Source organism: Chelon labrosus (genome assembly GCF_963514085.1).
Source record: "Chelon labrosus genome assembly, chromosome: 11".
In the NCBI taxonomy this organism is placed as follows: domain Eukaryota; kingdom Metazoa; phylum Chordata; class Actinopteri; order Mugiliformes; family Mugilidae; genus Chelon; species Chelon labrosus.
Genome location: NC_140344.1, coordinates 14228545 through 14250231, shown reverse-complemented (window position 1 = coordinate 14250231; position 21687 = coordinate 14228545). Strand labels below are relative to the sequence as shown.

The 21687-nt window shown below is 40.1% G+C and overlaps 2 protein-coding genes across 3 annotated transcripts; one reads left to right on the top strand and one right to left on the bottom strand.

The window, feature by feature from the left end:
* Nucleotides 1–2957: 2957 nt before the first annotated feature.
* hexa (hexosaminidase A (alpha polypeptide)) lies at nt 2958–9217 on the bottom strand. 2 transcript variants are annotated; one of them, XM_084555178.1, is made up of 14 exons: nt 8939–9217; nt 8367–8471; nt 8203–8268; nt 7956–8002; nt 7189–7299; nt 6995–7096; nt 6661–6793; nt 6159–6339; nt 5764–5850; nt 5610–5682; nt 4038–4218; nt 3699–3789; nt 3472–3579; nt 2958–3372 (listed from the first exon to the last, which is right to left on the bottom strand). In XM_084555178.1, the coding sequence occupies exons 1-14, from the start codon at nt 9195–9197 to the stop codon at nt 3309–3311; spliced, it is 1608 nt and encodes a 535-aa protein (XP_084411304.1). In that variant the 5' UTR covers nt 9198–9217; the 3' UTR covers nt 2958–3308. The 2 variants fall into 2 exon arrangements, with proteins under 2 accessions (XP_084411304.1, XP_084411305.1); XM_084555179.1 differs by lacking the exons at nt 2958–3372; nt 3472–3579; nt 3699–3789; nt 4038–4218 and adding an exon at nt 4325–5231.
* A 506-nt stretch (nt 9218–9723) lies between these two features.
* Nucleotides 9724–21270, top strand: arih1 (ariadne ubiquitin-conjugating enzyme E2 binding protein homolog 1). The gene is made up of 14 exons (XM_084555105.1): nt 9724–10232; nt 13582–13649; nt 13777–13924; nt 14362–14454; nt 15015–15070; nt 15971–16037; nt 16216–16322; nt 16437–16479; nt 16594–16665; nt 17000–17130; nt 17890–17947; nt 18293–18553; nt 19172–19284; nt 19372–21270. The coding sequence occupies exons 1-14, from the start codon at nt 9945–9947 to the stop codon at nt 19454–19456; spliced, it is 1590 nt and encodes a 529-aa protein (XP_084411231.1). The 5' UTR covers nt 9724–9944; the 3' UTR covers nt 19457–21270.
* The last annotated feature ends 417 nt before the right edge of the window (nt 21271–21687 follow it).

The following is a 21687-nucleotide window of genomic DNA, read 5'->3' as shown; positions in this document are numbered from 1 at the left end:
TAGCTGGTGTCAATGTCAAAGTGGACATAATAAACAGGGCCTTGAAAGTTTGTGGAAAACTAAACAAAAAGACCGGATTACATATTATATCAATGTCACTATGTTTGCATTTATGCTGCACATTTGATTTCAGTATACATTTGCACTCTAAACTGAATCGTGAGGCTGAAATGCATATTTGTACTGACCTAAGCAGAGCTCAGTATAATAATCTGAGTCACACCAGATTATGTAACACAGGTGTTCATGTCAGGGGCAGCATTTGTTCTTCATTTTCCTCTTAACCTGTGAGTTGACAGGAAATTTATATGTCCCTGCTCATCTTTTAGAAAACTGACTGGTTGGATATGTCAGGCAATTTCAGATGAGACTGCTCATAATACATTTGCAGTTTTATTATATATGTCGTCTAAGTGAGTTACTCCTATGTAAATGGAGATTTCCATGACACTGAAATTTCCTGCATCCATCTGTTTTGGCTCTGTGCTGCAAAGTGCTGCTTTGAGGTTTTGCCTGACAGGAATAACTGTCACGTTTCTTCACTCTCCAGCGACTGTCGTGCAGATACAGCTCAATCTTTAGCAGCATGCTGCCATGAGCCGACTGGGCGATTATGTATTTAGTGGAAACTTTAATGATGACATAGCCCTGCAGGTGATTGGAGACACGTCACCGGTAAAACCCTGGCTCAGTTGCTTGTCAGATCAAATAGATCAGCTGTTCATTACTTTAACCCTTAAATGCATGGGTCACTTTTTTCAGAAGTAAGGACGCCGTTGCATTACGGACACGAACGTCGTGCAGGAAGTGTCCCTTTCACTCTAGTCTGCTGCAGTGTACGAATCGTTGAAGGCATGTGCGGCGCAGCAGACGCACATGTGCCAGGCATCATTTTATTGTCCTTCAGAGGATGCCCTTGAATGCCAGTTGACAAATCTTTGCATCAGTCTAAGCAGCTTTTTGATATAATCTCCTTGAATGTCAGCTATTGTCAAAGAGTGAGATTAACTTTTAAAGTGGCTGCCGTTCTCTTTATGCACAGAGAGCATGTGTTATTAAAGTATACTCTACCTAATGATGTATATTTATTTTTTTTTGTTTCAACCATGATCTTTCAATATAAAAATCATAATTCCAGTTTTAGGACATTAGGTTAAACAAATGGTATGGAAAATATGAAACGAACTATCCCTTATATACTCCATCCATGCAAGATAATCATATTCCTGCCTGGCAACACCGCACTCAGCATGTCTGCTTGATTGCAAGTGGCTGCAGAGAACGGTAAACCAAGCTTGCTTTGTTAAGCTTTGTTATGTTCAGTTCAGCATTTCTTGTGGTCCCCCCCCAAGTCAGTGGAAGTAGAGGGATTGAGGTGTCAGCACAATGGCTACCAAGGATTGATCCGCCTTGCCATCTGCTGCCATGACTGTAATCCACACAATGAGGAAAATCAGTTGTCTCAGGCCATATCGGAGTCGCGTCAGCGCAGCTCAACAGGTGACTTAACATCACAGACAGTTATTATAAAATCTGTGTTAATCCTGACAAAGAAATAAAGGAGCCAGTTTAACCGAAAAGCTCATGATTCTTTCTGAGAGATTAAACTGCATGTCCAAAATAAACTGTATAACCTGCAAAGTTATGAGTGCGAAGTTAATTACTTATCTGAACTGATGATTTTGTTCTGTTGTGGCTTGCGATGCTTTTATTAAATACTAAAAAGAAGGCCCAATATGCTCTATAACTCCTTTATACATAACTTACATGTTTAACAATGAAAGTTCGCAAAATTATAAAGGTAACACAACTTAAGGATTTAAATGCATTGCTAGCAATCACTAGTGGTCACGAAAGAGCAAACAACAAAACACAGTCTTTAAATAAATTTCTTTTTAATAATGGTCATTAACATTGTCTGTCCCTGGTTGGTCTCTAGAGGGAGACAGAAACCCTTGATCAGAATAAACCTACATCTGAGGAGACGGATATGCTGTGTGGGTGAGATTTTAAGATACCAGTCCACTGTAGCAGACCTTGCCACTTGAGCATGTTCTTTTATGGAGTGTGTTTTTTTTGGCCACCACACTAACAGGATTTTTCTGATCCTTGCTCACTGGAGAGAAATGAACAAAATGTGTCCTATATTATGAAGATAGTAGGCATCGTATGCAATTCTGTCACTATAAAAAGAAACCTGTAAAACGGTTGCAGGTGTCTACACAAACAACCCTCCAGTGTTCCTGCACTTGTTACCAAAGGTGCTCGTTGATTAAGATGTGTTCACCAGGGTTGTACGTTTGCACCAACTCCAGCTAATAAAACAGTTTCCCTAGTTTTTGTGGTATCAAAGCAAAGTGTTTTCATAATTTCTTTGCCGTCAGAACATTAGTTGAAGGGTCTCTATAGTGCGAGTCAGAACACATGGATTTTCAGTATGGTGTCACAGTAGCAAGTTCTTTCTTTCTTAGTAGGAGTAATAATCTTTTTATGTTGTTGCTGTCAAGACACCACCAATCCTTAGAACGGGGCACTTTTTGTGTATTTTACTTAAAACAGATCCTCTTTAATCCTTCTTCATTCAAATAAATCTGAAAGATTTCACACTAAATTGATTTATTTTCAGTTTTTCTTTGCTCCCTAAAAGTAGGTGTGGAGTGTCCTGGTTCTCTTTTCTAAATTTCTTAAATGATATTAAAGGGTTTGAGCCCCTGTTCGAGGATAAGAGTACAATGTATTACATTATAACAAGCCTCCTGAGACTAAATTAATTTTATTTATTATTCATTAATTTTATTCACTTTATTTTGTGCTTCTTTCCTCCCTAATGATATCTGTACAAACTGGAAAATCAACCAGTATTTGTTAATATGGCTCTAAATGTGTTTGGATTTCTATATATCTGTAATTAAACTTTCATATTTTTACTCAAGAATAAGTGACTACAAAAAACATGGTCTTTACCTAACATGATTTTATTTTTCAGTGCAAGAGTGAAACTACAGCATACCAACAGTGTTCATGTTAACTTTAATTCCTCAGTTTGATTTTGCAACCCCTAAGTAAAATTTAACATTGCATATACGCAGCATAATCTGAAAAAATAAAATAAAAATCATCATCCAAACATCCATTACAAAAAATTAAAAAAGGAAAAGGTAGCTGATGATACATGTCCCTGAGAAAACATTTGAATATGTAGATACACTTCACCGAAAACTGGAAAAACAAAGTACCGTAATGTAAAAGATTCTACACCCTTTTGGAAGCACGACACTGCAACTGTGAGCTGTCAACCCAGCCATTCGTCAAATACCTTCGTACTCGTACTTGCAGTGACCAACAAAAAGAGGCTCAGCCCGGACGCCGCGCCTGAAGAGAAAGCGAAGCAGAGGCGTCAGTATACAACGGTCAGACATCATGAGTGAGAGATGGTATTGTTAAAGGGTCTGACTAGAGAGAGTGAAGCACCTCAGGAGCTTGCAGCGAAAGTCTTGCAATCGAGGAAACGCATCTTTCACGCTGGAGGTCTGCTTCTCATCACTCCACAGTCGCTCTGCAGCAGCACTTGCCCTTGGCCTGTTTTTTTTTTTTGATGCAGCGAGGGGTTATTGTGAATAACTTCATTAGACTATTGCTGCACTTACTAATTATGATTTACAAGTTTGACTATTTCAGGGGTCTTTTTAATCTCCTACCATAGACGTGGACTGAGGTTAGTAGCATCTACGTACTCCCCCCACATGCAGACTTCACCTCCAATCACCAGCTTCTTCTGTTCCTCAGTACCTGAGGGGGCATAGGGATAAGATTTTCTTTTAACACATCACGAGATATAATTCAGCATTGGCTGCAACGTGCTCACCACTACAAATTCATCACACCACTTCAAGTCAAAACTGAGCAAATCAGCGTTTTCATGTATGTCTCTAAATGTCAATGTCCACTAGTAGCTCCCATCACCAGATAAGCAACATTACTGCACATAACTGAGCTGGGTTATAACAGGTTGTGATAGTAGAGGACCATGCACACACCAGAGAAGTTCTGTGGCTGCACTGTGTAGTAGTTGCGCCAGTCCTGGCCATAGGAAATGTGGTTGATGTACCAAGGGGCAGCCAGCAGGACCCTCTTCCCAGCTTTGGTGATCCTACTGAGCTCCTCCCGATACGAGGCTGGGACACCCTTCCAGATGTGAAGCACTGTGTCCTTAGGAATCTGAGCAGGGTGACAAACACTAACTTGTTGCGACTTCTGAATATTTGTACCAGTTAATTTATTTACTTTGAGAAGTGGATATTTCAGAAATGGGTCACATATGTAAAACATCCATGATGAGCTTTTATAAAGTCATGGTTTGCAGAATTTCATGCCCTCAGCCTTACTCATCTGGCTGACATACCACTGCAAGACCGAAATGACGGCTAATATGTAGTCTTGGAAGTCCACATTTGACTGAGGAGGGGACCACAACTGATCCATCGTTAGAGGAGAGCAAGAACACTTTTGCAATCTGGGAAAGCACCGAGCTCTGTGGATTCCCGACACAATTAGAGTGTGCGTATGGAAGCATAATGTTTCCTGGGATGTTTATTAACAACCTTGGAAAGGAAAGGCTCATCATCAGATCCTTTCAGTGCATTATTACCAACTTGGATCATGGTGTGCACAGTAAATGGTGATCTTCTAACCATGGAGAGTAACTGCATAGATCTTTCCTTATAAACAGGTTATTGGTCATTCATTCCTTCATATTTTAATTGAAATATCAATATGTATGACACCAAGCTACGCTAGTACGCGCTCTTAAAGACAAAGCATAACTTGCTAACCAATTCCCTTAAACAAAAGCCATTAAGCGACACATCAGACAGCATTGCAAGCTGGTATCACAGCAATCACACTTCCTGAAGCCGACACAAAGTAACACTGACGGATAAACAACAGCGTTCACTGCCATCTGGTGGCAGCGCTACAAAACCCAGCAACACAGCAACAGAGCAGGAACTTAAACTTCAGCCAGGCACAGCACACAGTTCGTTTGTTTTTTTCTAACCCTTGAAGGCGAGGGGCCACACAGTGTAGTAGCGGGCCCAGTTGTGCGTTGGTCCTGGCAGGTCCAAGTACCACGGAGAGGCCAGAATTACCTTGAGCCCTGCTTTAGCCACCCTGCGTACTTCACACAGGTAACAGCCCTCTTTCCATACCTCCACCACTGATAGAGAACTGCGCTGCAAAACAAGTTCTATACACTGTCAGAGCCACATGGACTGGTTGTTATCCATTAACATGATGCTGTCAGACAACGCACTGTGGGTTGGTGCAAACCGCTAACTCTGCTGAAGTTAAAATAAATAACAGTCAAATACGAAATGCATGTGATATTAATATAGCGTGGATTACTAATTCTGTTTGACTGCGACAAGCGATAGCCTGCAATGAAACGAATAATGTCAAAATCTCAAAGAGTTCTAATTATGAAAATGTAAACGTACACTTACGTATACAAATAAATGTCACGCACTTGCAGAGAAATATTTCTAATCATAACCTATGAAGTGCTGATTACACGAAGATGCTGTATGTGTTGTCTGCTGCCGTGTACTTACTCGTTCATGGTAGTCAAAAACATCCTGCCACACAATAGATGTCCTATTGAGAGCTGAAGTGATGTTCACAATGCTGGAATTAGATTAACGCATTAATGTGCTGAAAGATACATTTCCGAGCCGTTCTCGTTGTGCGTTCCCCTTTAGGACCTACCTCTCCATGTAGAACGCTTCCAGTTTGGTGAAGTCTGCTCCAAATCCCATCTTGTGCATGAACTCTCTGACATCGGGGTTGGATCTCCTACAGAAACAAGCAGCGGCAGTCATTTACCTACAGTGTGTGTGTGATTATGCCGATTGTGTAGGCACATTTTTCAGGGGCTTAAACTTATTTCATTGAAATATTAGTTTGAAGGGTTTCGCATAGATTCCTCACCCTCTCCTTTAACATTTTTTTTTATTATTTATTAGCAGACTAAAATAAACGCACATATGAATGTACACTGTACTGTTGTATCTGGCAAAAAAATTTTAAAATAGCAGAACTGCTCATGACTTACAAAACGAGAAAATCCAGTTCAAATGCTTTATCATCACATGTCAACCTACCAGCAGTTAAAGTTAACCTCATCCCCTCCTAAATGTATATAGGAATCAGGAAACACTGATGACACTTCCTTGAATAGCGTCTCCATGAACTTATAGGTGGAAGGCAGTATTGGATTAACAGGACCAAAAGTTCCTGATGGGCTGCTCCCTCGGTAGCAAGGAGTCAACAGGTCAGGATTCCCTAAAATAAACGGTAATCAATAGTTAGTGTCCCATTTTAGATAAGATGAGATAATCCTTTAATTTATCCCACAGTGGTGACATTCTGTCTGTTGAGAGCAGGTTTCTGATGATGTACCCATAAGAGTTTTTCCAGATAAGAAGTGAGTTAAGCTTTAGTAAATATAATATTACCATTTATAGTCATGAAGCCCTGTAAGTTCTGCAACTTACTTCTGTTTAACCAAACCTGGCATACTGCCAGATACTTTAAGATCAAAATGCTAAAATGATTTGGGATGAAATTACGTTTATTGAAGAATGTTACCCATTTGGATTTTACCTTTTCCCCATGACTGGGTGTGGCCTGGTGAATCAAACTCCGGAAGAACCCTTATTCCCCGCATCCTGGCGTGTGAGATCACTCTCCTCACATCTGACTGTGTGTAGATGTGAGTCATCGGATGGAAAGCCCCCTGAATCAGAGCCAGAAGCCATTGTGAGGGTGGATGACACATTTCAAGCTTCTCCTACCTCTTGACTCCACAAGCAGTAGACCTACATATCTAAAAATCTAGGACATAAAACGACCAACTGTATATAATACATGTGCAGAGTCATTGCGGATACACATTAGGAAACTTATATTCGCAGCTCTCTTCAGCCACATGACATACCTTACTGGAAAGGTCTGGAAAGGTTCTGCTCTGGTATGGGAAGGAAGGGTCATCCACAATGTGCCAGTGAAACACGTTGAATTTACTGTAGGCCATAGCGTCCTAACAAGAAACATATGTGTAAATACTAGAGAGGATAAGTATGACCCATAAAACAAAAAGCAGGAGTTTAGATTGTGTCATGTGATCATTACCAGAGTTTTTAAAATGGCCCCCACTGGTAAATAGTGACGTGAGGTGTCCAACAAAATCCCTCTGAACTGAAACCGAGGGAAGTCTTCGATCTCAGTCTTATTCACAAAGTACTAAAGGAAGAAAAACGGCAGAAAAAAACTCATTAATCAAACACCTACTCCAGATGTTCATACAGTCATTACTTCAGAAGACTCTTAAAGTGGAACTACTGTTTTTTACAACATGGACCTTATTTCTGGCATAAAATACGATCGTTTACCCACCCATATAACTTTGGTGTCATTTTTAGTTCTTCGGAAGATGGAGCGCCACGTACCGAAACTCATTCATTTCACAAATATTTTGTTATGATACGCTAGTGCTATTCCCCGTTGAGTCCGGAGTTACCTGTTATCTATTCGCAGACGTGCAGCGGTCTGTTGTTCTTTGGCAAGCTCTTTCAACAAGCTCCTCATCCGTATACTCTGGCTCAAAACGGTAAGGACGTCCATCATAAACAAAGTCGTCGTCTACAACCTCAGAATCGGAAAAATATTCAGCCATATTGCAAAAAACTAGCAGTAGCAAATTACAGGTAAACAAGCTGCGCTCACTATATGGGTATATGCGGCGCTCCGCTGGAGCTAAATATCTTCTGAAGGACTCCAAATGACACCAAAGTTATATGGGTGAGTAAACGATCGTATTTTATGCCAGAAATAAGGTCCAGGTTGTAAAAAATGGTAGATCCCCTTTAAGTTTGAGTGTTGCGAAAAATCTTACTTACTGAGCCATGATTATCCTGATACACCAACTGACTGAAGGTTTCCAGACCTGTGCTCAGTCAAGGGATTATATAATATAATCAGCAAGCATTTTAATATACATACATATGAGTGGAATACTGAGAGCAGTTATCAAATGTGTGGCAGGACAAGAGATCCAGGAAAAGCTTTTGACGGAAGCCAGCCCTATACTAGAGTCAGGTGATGGTTAACGTGTTGTGCTTTTGGAAAATGTTTGGTAACAATCACCTCTAAGAGCCCCCCACACGGTATCTGCCTTCAGAGATGCTTGTCCAGCGGAGACACTCAGACTGTCTGGAAAACAAACAGCAGAAAGTCAGATAATGCATCGAACCAACCCTGCCTACTTATAACACAACATTAGTCACTCTAACCCATGGTGCTCTACTTACATCTCTCAGATGAGTCCTCATTTGGGTAACTCTCGCAGTCATCGTGGCCAACGGTGATTTCGACAGTAAATGGTTTATCCACACTGAACCGCAGCATGCCATTTGCTGTTGGTCATAAAAGTTAAATTATTACTGCAGCAGCTGGTTCGACGAGTGTTGGTATTTCTGAAAACACAAACATGAAGCTGTTCTACTGTGGTCCATTGTCATTGTGGGTTTTTAGAGTTGGTGGGCCTATAGGCTGGCTGATTGATGAACTGCTGTCTCTACAAAGCCCATTGATCTACTTTAAAAGCCAGCATGACAAACAGAGCATTCAAAACAAACAAAACAAAAATACAGTGAGCGCTTTGCTCCGCATTTATGGACATTTATAGTGAAGTTTTAAACGTGGAGTATTGACTGGTTATCTTCTTCAAGGACCACAACTGAGTAGGCCTATGTGAAGTCAGCATTGACCAGTTCTATACTATTATACATTTGTACAAACTTCCGTACAAGTATTTCCTGGTCCGACTGAACGTGAAATACTTTCGTTTTTTTCATGATTTGTAGTTCACTGTAGTACTTACAAGGAAAAATAAGAGAAAAGTATCTCTTGAACGCTTGATCAAGCACCGAGCAGCCCTGCTGTGTGGCTGACTGTCTTCCGTAACCGAAGTAGAAAGTCTCGGGACTCAGCGGGTATCGGTCGGTCGAGGAGGTGAAGCTTTGCGGCAGTGGCCACACTCCCTCCACTGTGTGCAGGCCAAGCTGGAGGATAATTAATAGTAGCAAATTACGATTTAGGCGAGTGTGTCGCCCAGAACTTACTGTAAACATGACCTCCATGCCAGCCCATTCACTGTAGAGATTCAGTGTAGTGATAGCGTTGTCTGCCTGTCAGGTGCTAAAAGGCAAGCAGTCACATGACTGGGGCCAAAAAAGGTTGGTGTTGTTTGTGTCATTTTTTATTTTTTTATTTTATGATTTATTTATTTATTATTATTATTAAACAGGATTTGAGTTCATTATGCATCCACAATTAGGAAAATTATGTTACCATTTAATGTTTAACAAAACTACTACATTTGAGCTTGGTCTGCCATTTGAAGCAAACATAAAAGGGACAATAAAAAATTTTAAAATTTGCTAAGATGCTGACTTTTCTCCACATTTTACAGACTCAAAACTATATTTCGGCACTGATTTTATTAAGGGGAAGTACTTTTGTGACTTGCCGGTAACGTTTGGTACAAATTTATTTTCAGACGTTGAATTATCATTTAAACATTTTTTAAATATTGATAAACCGGCTTTGAGTGTGTCTTTAAGATTATAGAAACATTCAAGTGAAAACAAAAGTTTTTACTATAATATTTTTTATCTTCATGTTCAGTCCATCTGACGTAAGGCCGTCGTCAGTTGGTGACGCTGAGTCTCTTTGTTGGCTTAGCAGCGGCGACGTTTTGTTGTTATTTTCGCTGCAGCTGAAAAACAGGCTCGGATAATTTTGGCTTTCGTATTGTTCCGCAAGCAGCATTTCACACACTGTAGACCTTTCGGTTTGTGTGTCACAGGCTGATAATCACCCTAGGAATGGACTCAGACGAGGGTTATAACTATGAATACGACGACGAAGAGGAAGAATGTAGCGAGGACAGCGCCGAAGAGGAGCCCGAGGACGACACCCTGGAGCTCGGAGAGGTGGAGTTGGTCGATCCCGTGGTGGCCGGTGGGGAGCGAGACGAGTGCGGCGAGACTGGCGGAGGGGGCCACGGCCCTGGCGAGGAAGAGGAGGAGGACTACCGCTTCGAGGTTTTGACTGCCGAGCAGATCCTCCAGCATATGGTGGAGTGTATCAGGGAGGTCAACGAGGTCATCCAGGTATGTATTCTGGTATGTCAGCGTCAGGAAAGACCGGGGTCCAGGCTTGTGTGAAGCATAAACAGGCCGTGGACGTTAGCTTAACTGTTAGCCTTGTAGGAGTAGTTTACTTGCTGGAAGTTGACAGTTCCTAACAGTCATAAGATCACTGTTGGACTAAAACAGATTATTTTAGAGATAGTTCTCTTCTGTTGTGCACAGTTTAAAATGAATGTATGGACAATGTGCACTATGTACATTAAGATATTAATTTCATTAGTAGTTTTGTTCCAGGAAGTAGTCCAATCCCATTTGAGAAGTTGGCAGCAACGTTTGCTAAGCTAATGTTAGCTTGCAAGTTAGCCTGCTTGCTACCTAGCCAACTGAAACCGTTAGCTAACCTAGCGCCTAACTGGAAATACATAACGTCTCTGTTTCTAGAATTAGATAGCATTAAATGCCAACGCTAGCTGGACGACAGTCGGAGTACTTTAACCAATCAATCAAAACTTGACATTACAAATATTATAAAATTAACGTTAATCTTATTTTAATGTAGGATCAAAGGCTTGGCCATCGAGTTGGTTAGCAAGTTTCATGCTATTTCAGTTACGTTAATGTTAACAAGCATTTAAATGACTTCCAGCAAAGTTCGGATGGATCACATGAAGATGTTGTAATTTGGCATCTGTTGTAGATTAAATTTCCGGGGAAACACGGCGTAGCTCTTCGTCTTAACCTAACGTTAACTTGGGCCTCCATTTCCTTTCACGTAGCTTCACTTGGGCATAGATTAAAATGGAAAGTGGTCTTGATAGACCTGCCACTATTCAGGCTTTTGAGAAAGGGCGTTGTATTTTTGTGAAACATCATTTCACTATTTCGCCGTAAACATGCCTTAAAGCGGGAATCGATCAAATATTACGATGTTAATAGGGTACAGCCGCATGGCAGTAGTTTCTACAGCAAAGACAACATGGTGATTTTTCTAAAAATAGTATTTAGGTATAGCTACTTATTTTTTAGGTTTTTGCAGCCCCTACTATTACACGTTCAAAGTGAATTTATACATCTGTTTTCTAACCTAAAGTTTTAAATGTAGAGTACATTATAATGGAATAGCTGACTTCACTTGAATGTACTTTTCTTGTAAATGTCTCCACATGTCAAGAGTGACGGTTTTGCCTGGCCTCTGAAGATGCTTCAGGGTAATGTTGCAACTGACTGGTGGCATTTTTGTCATGTAGAGACTTCTTATCCTGTCAAAAAATGGGCACGGCAAATTTGACAAAAAAACCGAACAGGCTAAGCTTGCATGAACTTTCACATCATATTACTGAGACACATTTCTTTTGTCACACATTGATATCAGTGAGTGCAGATCAAATGCCAGTCAGTATAAGTCTACCGACCTACAGTACCACAAACTACAGAATAAGATAAGATAGGACTTTATTTATCCCCGTGGGGAAATTGGGGAATTAATTTACTATTAAATCAGGACCTAGCTAGAACTTAACTGTGTAACCTTCATGAAGGTAAAATATACTGCAAGTACTACAGGTGTACAGTTTGTTACTTTTAACTAGATGTACCTAATAAACTTGGAAAATATGGTAATTCTACAGTCTTTAGTCTTATGTCATCGATGCATTGGGAGCTGTGCCATGATTTGTTCTCATGAGGAATATCCTGCTTTAACTGTATTATTTCTTTCGGGAACCACCATACCAAGTAGTACTTAAGCCACATTACTGAGAGCTGTATTATTTTATTGTTGTGTCACTATTAACCTAGGGATTCCATTTCATAAATCAGTGGAAGGAGTAAAATGATAGTAGATTGTGTTAGCAGTTACGTGCAGTCATTTCCCTTATCTAATCTTGTACGAGCTGAGGGCAACCCCAAGTTCCTGCCTTAAACAGTGGGACAATGGCACCGGCCTGTAACGCATTATCTTCTGTATCTACAGCCCACTGCTGTTGCACCATCATACCCGTTTCAAAATGGGTTATAACATACTTTTGCACTTTAGCATGTTTCTGAAGCTGACATGCATGACTCAGGTTTTCTAGATATCATGGTGCATGCATTAAGTGCCTGTGGCCACTTTTCTAACACTTACGGTATGTTTAGTCTGCTCATTAAACATCTAATGGCTAAAAGTAATTTTGCAACCAATTTCAACCAATCATAAGTGTTTCTCCAGTTTCCGCTTCCTTTGCGTCTCCCCCAGTAAGCCAGTTCCCAGTGGTATTTAAGCGCACAACATAACGACGGCAACGAACGCTGAAAAGTGGCGACACCTAAGTGGCGACTATGTGACAGTGTAGCTGGCCACGCTTGGCCGTTTTATAACTTTCTCACTCTTGGTGTGAACATAGAATTCATGCATATCAATGTGGTGACTTCAGCAGCCACAGGAAAGGACTTTTATTACTGGGATACTTTTGTTAGCAGTTCAGAGGCAGGGTAAATGTATATGATTTTTTTTCCTTTGTAGGTGTATCCGTGCTCTGTTACATTTGATTATCCATCTTTTCTTATGATACCGGTACCAATACAATACTGTCTTTTCTTTTAATGGTTGATAATTAAGTTTTAAAGCTGCTGTCACACAAAACACTTGAATTCTATAAATTGCACTTGTCAGTTTTTTCTTCCTTTTGCTTAAACTAATGCCACACAGTGCTGATAGGTCTCAATTACTTCTAGCTAGTAAGTGTTTCTCATCTGTTACTCTTGGCACATTTCTCTTTATGGCAGGTTGCTCAAATTTGTTGTTATGTACAATCAAACCATGGTAGTTTATGCCAATGTATTTTATTGAATTTAATCATGTTGTATCAACATTTTTGGCTGTGAAAAGGCTGCAGTCTTGGGAAAACAAATGGAAATGTACTGTCCCCTTAGCTGTCTTCTCCGTGGATATAAAAAAGGTGTTGTGGACATAAAAAAAACCAAAAAAAACCCCGAAACTCATTTTCAGTGAAATGCAATTCCGTTGTACAGCCCTGCAGTGAATACAACCTTTTGTGAATAATTTTCCTTTTCAGTTGATGTCAGACAAGGGTTGATTTAAATTTGTGGTAACTGCTATGGTTATAGTTTATGGTGGTATTGTGATGAATTTCACTGTAGTGATCAACGTTTCAGATATTTTATGTTCGTGCCCAGTAAATGGAAATTTAAGGGGAAAGCACTGAATTTGAGGTGGTTCTGTTTCGGTTATTTATTAATCTGAATCTGCAAATTAGTTGTTACAGCTGTTTTTTAGATTTCAGTTTATAAATTGTTGTAGTTAACACAGAGTGGTAGTTAATTGTAAAATTCTGATTTATTTCTGACCAATTATTTCTTCTTCCTTTAGAATCCTGCAACAATAACGCGCATCCTTCTCAGTCACTTCAACTGGGATAAAGAAAAGCTCATGGAAAGGTAACAACGTTGAATCATTCTCTTTGTTTTAATTCAGCTAATGGGTTTGGTTGCTTGTTTTATTTTTTATTTTTTGGCACTCTGATTGTTTCACACTCTCCTTTTTTGTTTCCGTTTATTCAAACAGGTATTTCGATGGTAATCTGGACAAGCTTTTCTCTGAGTGTCATGTCATTAACCCAAGCAAGAAGCCTCGGATCCGTCCTCCAATCAACACTAGGTCATCGGCACAGGACATGCCATGCCAGATCTGCTATCTGAACTTCCCCAACTCAGTGAGTCACATAATAACTGCTGCATTGTCCTGTGCCAGTTGAATGTGGGTTCAGTGATGGTGTTGATAGAGATTTTGTTATATACCAGTTTATATTTTTCTCGTAACAGCTATACCTACTGATATAATCCTCCAAATCCTACTCAAACATTTAACGACAGATGTACTATGAATATGAAGGTGAAAACAGATCTGTGATTTAATGAAAGGCCCATAATATCAATTTAAAGATTCAGCTGTAATTTTACGAAATCAGAAATAACGCAGTAGTTGAGCACGCAGAATCATCCACCAGTTATTTTGTTAAAAAAAAATGATTCTTTAAATGTGGACAGCATTTTTCCTGAGAATGGCTTCACTCTGAATGTGAAGGTGAAAAATAATTAATAAGCATTTCTTTCATAATTCCAATTCAAACAAGTTGCTTCTCTTTTTCAGTACTTTACAGGCCTGGAGTGTGGACACAAGTTCTGCATGCAGTGCTGGGGAGATTACCTGACCACCAAAATCATAGAAGAAGGAATGGGACAGGTACCTACTAAGATTTATTCCAGATAGAAGTCACTGACAGCAAGTGGCAACATCTATGTTGTCTATTTTGAATCTGTGGTAGCAGGTCACGTAACTATACCCAGCAGCTCCCAGTTTCCTCCAGTCTTGATCCTGATACTCCAGATAACTCTTAGAAAATGAGCCTCTGTGTCATTTCCCCCTGTTAGCTTCTGTGGTTGCCATGGGCACACAGGAGGCCGTGGGAGCAAGTTGAAAAAGTCGAACTATGATGAACTCTTGTTTAAACAGTAGTGGATGTAGCATCTGGGACATAAAGATGAAGCCAATACGGAAGTGCTGCAAACCTGCTTTCTTTTTCATAACCAACAGGGGGCAACTCCACTGGTAGCAAAAAACAAGTCAGACTGTATAGAAGTCTATGGAAAAAGGACCCTACTTCAGCTGTCATGCCCAAATTGCCACGTTTCCCAACTGAAATTAGTGCAGATGGCAATGGGCAACCACTCGTCATCTATAAGTGCCTATACTATTTTAATAGCTGTCTCACTAATGATTTGCCTTCTGTGTTGTCTTTTCAGACGATTTCTTGTCCTGCTCATAGTTGTGACATTTTGGTTGATGACAACACAGTCATGTGAGTATCTACTTGTGCAGATGTTTTTTGTTGCATGGCAACGTGGCAAAATATGAGACTAACCCATCTAGGCAAGGGAAATGTAAAATTTTTGTAACAATGTATATGGTTCACTTCTGGAAGGCATTTTTTTACAACACTGTTACATCTCCAGTGTTGTGATCTGTTTAGTCTCGAAGTTGTTGCAAGCTCCTAAAGAATTCAAAAGAGCGTATATAACAGTTTGGACATAGATTTCAGTCACATAGTGATATATAGTACAGTTCAAAATAAAATTAAGATCATTGCTCTAAAGTTGCATGATTGATTGATACCATAGTTTTAGTGCATTTAACAAGAATAGAAACTATAAATTGGAAGGATTCTGCCTGACTTTTTGCCTCCTAAAGGAAGGTTATTAGTGCGGCGTTCCCAAGTTAGACCACCTCTTTACTACTTTTCAGTGATGGTATTCAGCTTGTAGTGCAAAGACATATAACTCGGTAAGCATGGACACTAATCTCTTGTAACAGCTCTTAAGCCGACAGTAATTGTCTTAACCTACATTCTGATATCACCAGCTAGCAAGAGACCTTACAGTGGTTTGACCATTCACTTTAGGTTCACTTCTGTGGCAACATGTTCCCCCATTACTATTTAATTTCAGTAAGTGCGTTATGTCTTAGTTGGTGGCCTGCACAGAATCTCTTGGATTTGTGTAGATGAAACGCTTTAAATAGTTATGTTAGAAAACACATTGATATTAACACTGTAATGTCTACTTATATATTATGCCTCACTTGGCTACTCAAGAAAACTTTTTTGTTTTTCTAGCATTGTTCATCGGTAAATATGCACCCGACTAGGAAGTCACCCATTCTATGTAATGAAGGCTAATAAATGATTTGGCTTTCCCCATAGGCGCCTCATTACAGATTCAAGAGTGAAGTTGAAGTACCAGCATTTAATTACGAATAGTTTTGTAGAGGTAAGATTAGAGATTATTTCTCCATAGTAGTGTTTTGAAATGGAAAATAAAACCTTTGCTTTATGATGTTTCCTGTTAGGCCATCTTGCATGCTCTGTTTTTAAAATCTGAGAGCTTCCTTGCACTAAAACGTTGATGAAACTATGAACTTAAAAATCTGTCTCATTACTCCTTAAAGTGCAATCGACTGTTAAAATGGTGCCCTGCGCCAGACTGCCATCATGTTGTCAAAGTCCAGTACCCAGATGCCAAGCCAGTCAGGTGCAAGTGTGGTCGTCAGTTCTGGTGAGAGAGCTTGGTTATACTATTGCAAATTGACAGCAGTTTTTTTTTTTACTGTAAAGAGAGGTAATAGTGATTTCATGTGAGTTTGGTTTGAAATGGCTCCTGTTGTTGCAGCTTCAACTGTGGAGAGAACTGGCATGACCCAGTGAAGTGTAAGGTATGATGAGGATTATTTTATGACCTTGCAGAAACACAAAGCTTTGCGTTTAGGTTCTTAAGTAAAATTCTTTTAAAATTAACAATCATTGTCAACATGATTCTTTTAATGTAGTGGCTGAGAAAATGGATTAAGAAATGCGATGATGACAGCGAAACCTCCAACTGGATTGCAGCGAATACCAAGGTATGGAATTAGAGTTAGTGTTTCCAACTTTTCAGGCTTTGTGTGTTGCAAGATAAATAGTATGAAGATCACATTTTTAATCTGTGGAACTCCTGATAGAAATGAAATTAATTTGATGTTTACAAAGGAAAAACCTGTATTTTATTGCACACCTGTATGTTAATTGTGGGTTAACTCAACACACCTTTCAACCGCAGTTCTGTTTTGAATTATATTATGCTGACCTCAGGCCATCCTGCCTTTAGTAGTGTCTACTGCCTCTTCTGTATGATGATTCTTATTGGCTTCATCATTGTATATTATACAACAGATATTCCTCTCCTTGCTTTGACAGGAGTGTCCAAAATGCCACGTGACCATTGAGAAGGATGGTGGCTGCAATCACATGGTTTGTCGGAACCAGAACTGCAAAGCAGAGTTCTGCTGGGTCTGTCTGGGTCCGTGGGAACCTCATGGCTCAGCCTGGTAAGAAGTAACAGCTTACTCCTTATGTCCCCGTGATCTGGTCATCTCATTTTTCAGCTGTGCTCTGACTCACTGTTTCACTGATTTCATGATCATCTGATCTTCAGTAGTCACAGTTAATTTAGAATTGTTTTGTTGAATGTTTTGCTTTATGGCATGTGACAGCTATGTGACAGTGCTTAATACCTTTTACCCTAACTCTGTATACCAGGTCTCACACTAAAGCTGTCTTTCTTTTTAGTTCATTTTGTTATGCATGGTTATAAAAATACAGCTTTTGTCACTGCACCCTATCCTGATAAATGTTGGTTAACGTAGTAGTCAAGGCTGTTGATAAGTCCTGATCGAGACACTTCTGCATTAAAATACAGTCTAGATAATCATGTGGTACGACAGGCCATAACCAGTTAATATTCCTCCTCCTTTCTCTTCCCCCCCCCTCTCTCAATAGTTATGCTGAACAGTTGTTTATCCAGTCTGTGGCAAATGGAATGTAGCATTATAAAATTGGTATTAAGTCAGTTGGCAGTCACAGTATACTGACATTTATACACGCTCACCAGTGAATTTCATGCTTCTGAGACATGAGTCAGTCCAGCAAAAAAAAAAGACACAGTGCTTTAAGTTTTTGGAGCCAGGCAATGCAATGCAGCCTCTTCCTGTGGACACTGCAGCTTATGGAGTCAATTCTAATGCTATGTTTGAACATACTTCCACTAGTCTTATCTAGAAACACTGTTGGTGCTTTTAACGTTTCAGGTACAACTGCAATCGTTACAATGAGGATGATGCCAAGGCAGCCAGAGATGCTCAAGAGGTAATTCATTGATATCTTCCCAATCTTTGCGTGCTGCTTTATGTTGCTGGAAATACCACCTAATGGCACGGTATTTATTTTGGCCCACTTCTTGGTCGAGATGCTATAGTCGCCGGAGGTGCCAGGGTTTAGATACTAAGAACAATGACTCAAACAAATGCAAGTTTTCATTTAACATTCTTAAAGAAGTAGTAAAATCTCTGATTCACAACTGACAAACATAGATTACAGTTTAGGTCGCTGAGCACATGTTGCTGATGATCCACTGAGTTTGGAGATGTACAGTCTGATACAAGCAGAGGTGAGTGGGCGCAATTTAAAGCCACTTCCATTCTCTGTGTGCAGCGTTCCAGGGCAGCCTTGCAGAGGTACCTGTTCTACTGCAACCGCTACATGAACCACATGCAGAGTCTGCGCTTTGAGCACAAGCTCTATGCTCAGGTCAAGCAGAAGATGGAGGAGATGCAGCAGCACAACATGTCCTGGATTGAGGTGCAGTTTCTGAAGAAGGCTGTGGATGTGCTGTGCCAGTGCCGCTCCACACTCATGTTCACCTACGTCTTTGCCTTCTACCTCAAGAAGAACAACCAGTCCATTATATTTGAGGTATGATTAAAAAGACTTTTGGATTCAAGTGTCATAACTGTGCATAAAAATGGTGGTTAGCAACTGCGCCTGATGAGGGCTACATGATTGTCAAACTAAACTAAAGCCAACTGAATGCATCAAACTCTTGTGCAAACACCTGCGAGGGCAACAGTTGAGGTATGCACTGCAACCAACATTATATACGCACTCGTGCTCCTGCCACTCAATTAATCTCTCCTCCATTTCTGTGGTCCAGGTTGACTTTATCGCCATCGTTTTGATATTCCCGCTACTTCCTGTCTTCTGATGCTCTTTTTCATTGACTGTATTCAACAGGTTGGGTCGGTAATCAGTTTACGCTTCCCAATTGGGTCCAGATTCGGCCCAAAAATTCAAACATTAACTGCGACTGAGGTCAGGTCGGGTCTACTACTGTAGACTTTACCCAACTGGGAGTTGTGGGTAAAATCTGGTAAAAATAATGTGTCCTCAGCTTCTGGTCTGAGCTTTGCTTTAGGCAGGGTTTTCAATAGATTAATGGACAAGATCGCGAGCTAGTCTTTTTTTTTTTTTTTTTCTTTTAATCAATGCAGTGGCACTGAATAATGTTGATTATCTTTTTTTTTTGTTGATCAGAACAACCAGGCAGACCTGGAAAATGCCACTGAGGTGCTGTCAGGCTACCTAGAGCGAGACATCTCCCAGGATTCCTTGCAGGACATCAAGCAGAAAGTACAAGATAAGTACAGGTCAGTGAAAGAATTATTTTGCTCTCTGCCACAGTTAAGTTTGTGTACTCTTGGACCCTAAAAAATGTCTTGTGTGTGTGTGTGTAGATACTGTGAGAGCAGGCGAAGAGTGCTGCTACAGCACGTGCATGAAGGCTATGAGAAGGACCTGTGGGAGTACATTGAGGATTGAGGACACGTCCCAATGCAACAGACTCTTGAGTATCTTGACAAACTAGAGCGCTGATGCAATTTAACAGGGCAGCACGGGCCTTCTGCCGCCTCTCCTTTGGCAAACCAACCACTTTTGCATCATTTTTCCTGGATTTGTTTAACAAAATCTTCAAAGTAAATTATATTTAAATAAAAGGTAGAGTAATAAAAAGAAAGTGTACTACAGTATTGTTAGCAACAGAGTGGAGTCTTGAGAAAGCAGAAAACCCATCTTAAGCAAATACATCCTTCTGGCTTTTATTGTAATACCTCCCCTGAACTATCTTATTTTCCTCTGTTTTTTGCTTGTGAATCTTATCTGTTTTGATTTTTGACTTTTGTTTTCCCATTAGTGTGCAAATGTTTTCAACATAGCTTTAATTGTCCTGGCCATGTCTGCAATATGTGGTGAGATCCTTGTCTGGGTGGCTGAATGCTCATAAGCTGATTGCAAAGGGGCAAAGACATTTCAGGGGGGAAAAGAAGAAAAAACATAAAAAGAACAAAATAGCAAGTCTGTATTTTTCAATTTGTAAATAGTCCATATGCATGGGAGTTAAAGAGCAAGAGTGGCACGTGTTTGCATAATTTTGAAATTTTTAAATATTTATTCTTCACCAATATTGAAAAGGGTGTACTTTTGCCACACAGATTGAGTCTGTTCTCTCCCTCCATAGACTGCGGGAGTTTGTTTGGCAATAAGGTATTCGTCCTATCATCCCCTGTCTCTTCAGAGCAGTGCACAAGTTACAGCTTATCAGTAACTCTAAATGGGGACTGATAGAAAGAATTTCTCTTAGTTGCCAAGCAATCAGATAAAGGACTCAGTGGAAGTGCACTATTGGGATAGAAAACCAAGAGCAGAGAAAGTTTTGCAGATCGAGGTAAGGTAGAATGCACCGGCCCTGTGTCCCTCTATGCTAACCTTTTGCCGTACCCTCTTAGTTGTTTTTAGAGGTGTTTAACATTTAAGAACATTACTAATTATTTGCAAGAGCCAAACTGAGTGACATTCACTCTTTTTTTTTTTCTTGTTTTCCTCTCTTTCCTGACGTGGCTTGGGGTAGCCCTCTTAAAGCTCAGCTTGCACCTTGGGAATTGAATGAGGGTAATAGAATGTACTGACAGCACAGCTTTGCAGTGCTGCTAATTGGGCTCGATCACTGTCAAACAGGGTCTGGCATTTGCATCACTCTTGCAGGGAACGATTGGACGGCATGAGGCTGACAGTGGCAGCGCCTCTTTGAAGAGATCTCTTGCCTTTGCAGTGAGACTGAAACATTGCTTTAAACCAAGCTGCGCAAATGGACTTGCGTGATCCGTAAGCAGACGAGGAATATAGGGCAAACTTCTAAAGGTTATAGGAGTGTTGTTGTTTTTTTTTTTTTTGTTGTTTTTTTTTAACGCTGTTATGCTTTTGCATTAAAGACTGTATTTTTCGCACATGGGTTGACGTTTCAACATTGAAATGTCAGTACCCTGCCAGGTTTTGCATTGTCCTACGTGGTGGTTGCTCTGGATGTCAAGCTCTCTGCTTGTGAATGCTCGTCCATGTCTCTGCAACATGGTGGTCTTCACAGGATTGGCTGGAGGGGACATGATTACACAGGCACTATTGCAAGTCAGAAGATGACACCAAAGTGTCAGCCATCATTAAAACACATCCTTTTCCCCAATTTCAGATCTTTGGGGAATTCTCTCCCAAATGCTTCTTATGTGTTCAAACTTATTATTTTATCCTAGCAAATTATAAACTGTATTGTTTATTTGAATAAATGTCATAAGAAATCTCAATTTTGGGAGTACTGTGTGAGTCATTAGAGTAGGTCCAGTCTCAAGTGTAATAATTACTCAAACATCCATGATGCATTTCTGCGCTGTGTGTTTTGCAGTTTAGAGTACTACAGACCTTGGCAGAGCTGTGTCTTCCAGGATAGCAAAATAATTTTATGCTAACTTTCATTGAATAATTTTGATTCTTGCTAAAATTGTTACAATTTTTTGCACCAGGTTTACTTGCAAATTGTACGATATATATATATATCAGGTGGTTGTTTGTATGATGTCAGTTTTCAATTAATTTTGTCCCTCAAGTCAAACTGACGATGACACCAGTGAATGGATGGAGGATAGGCTATTTTTTATTTTTTTTTCTCAAAGCTGTTTTGCAGTAACACCAGCTCTAGCTGTGATCATTAGGCTAATGTGCTC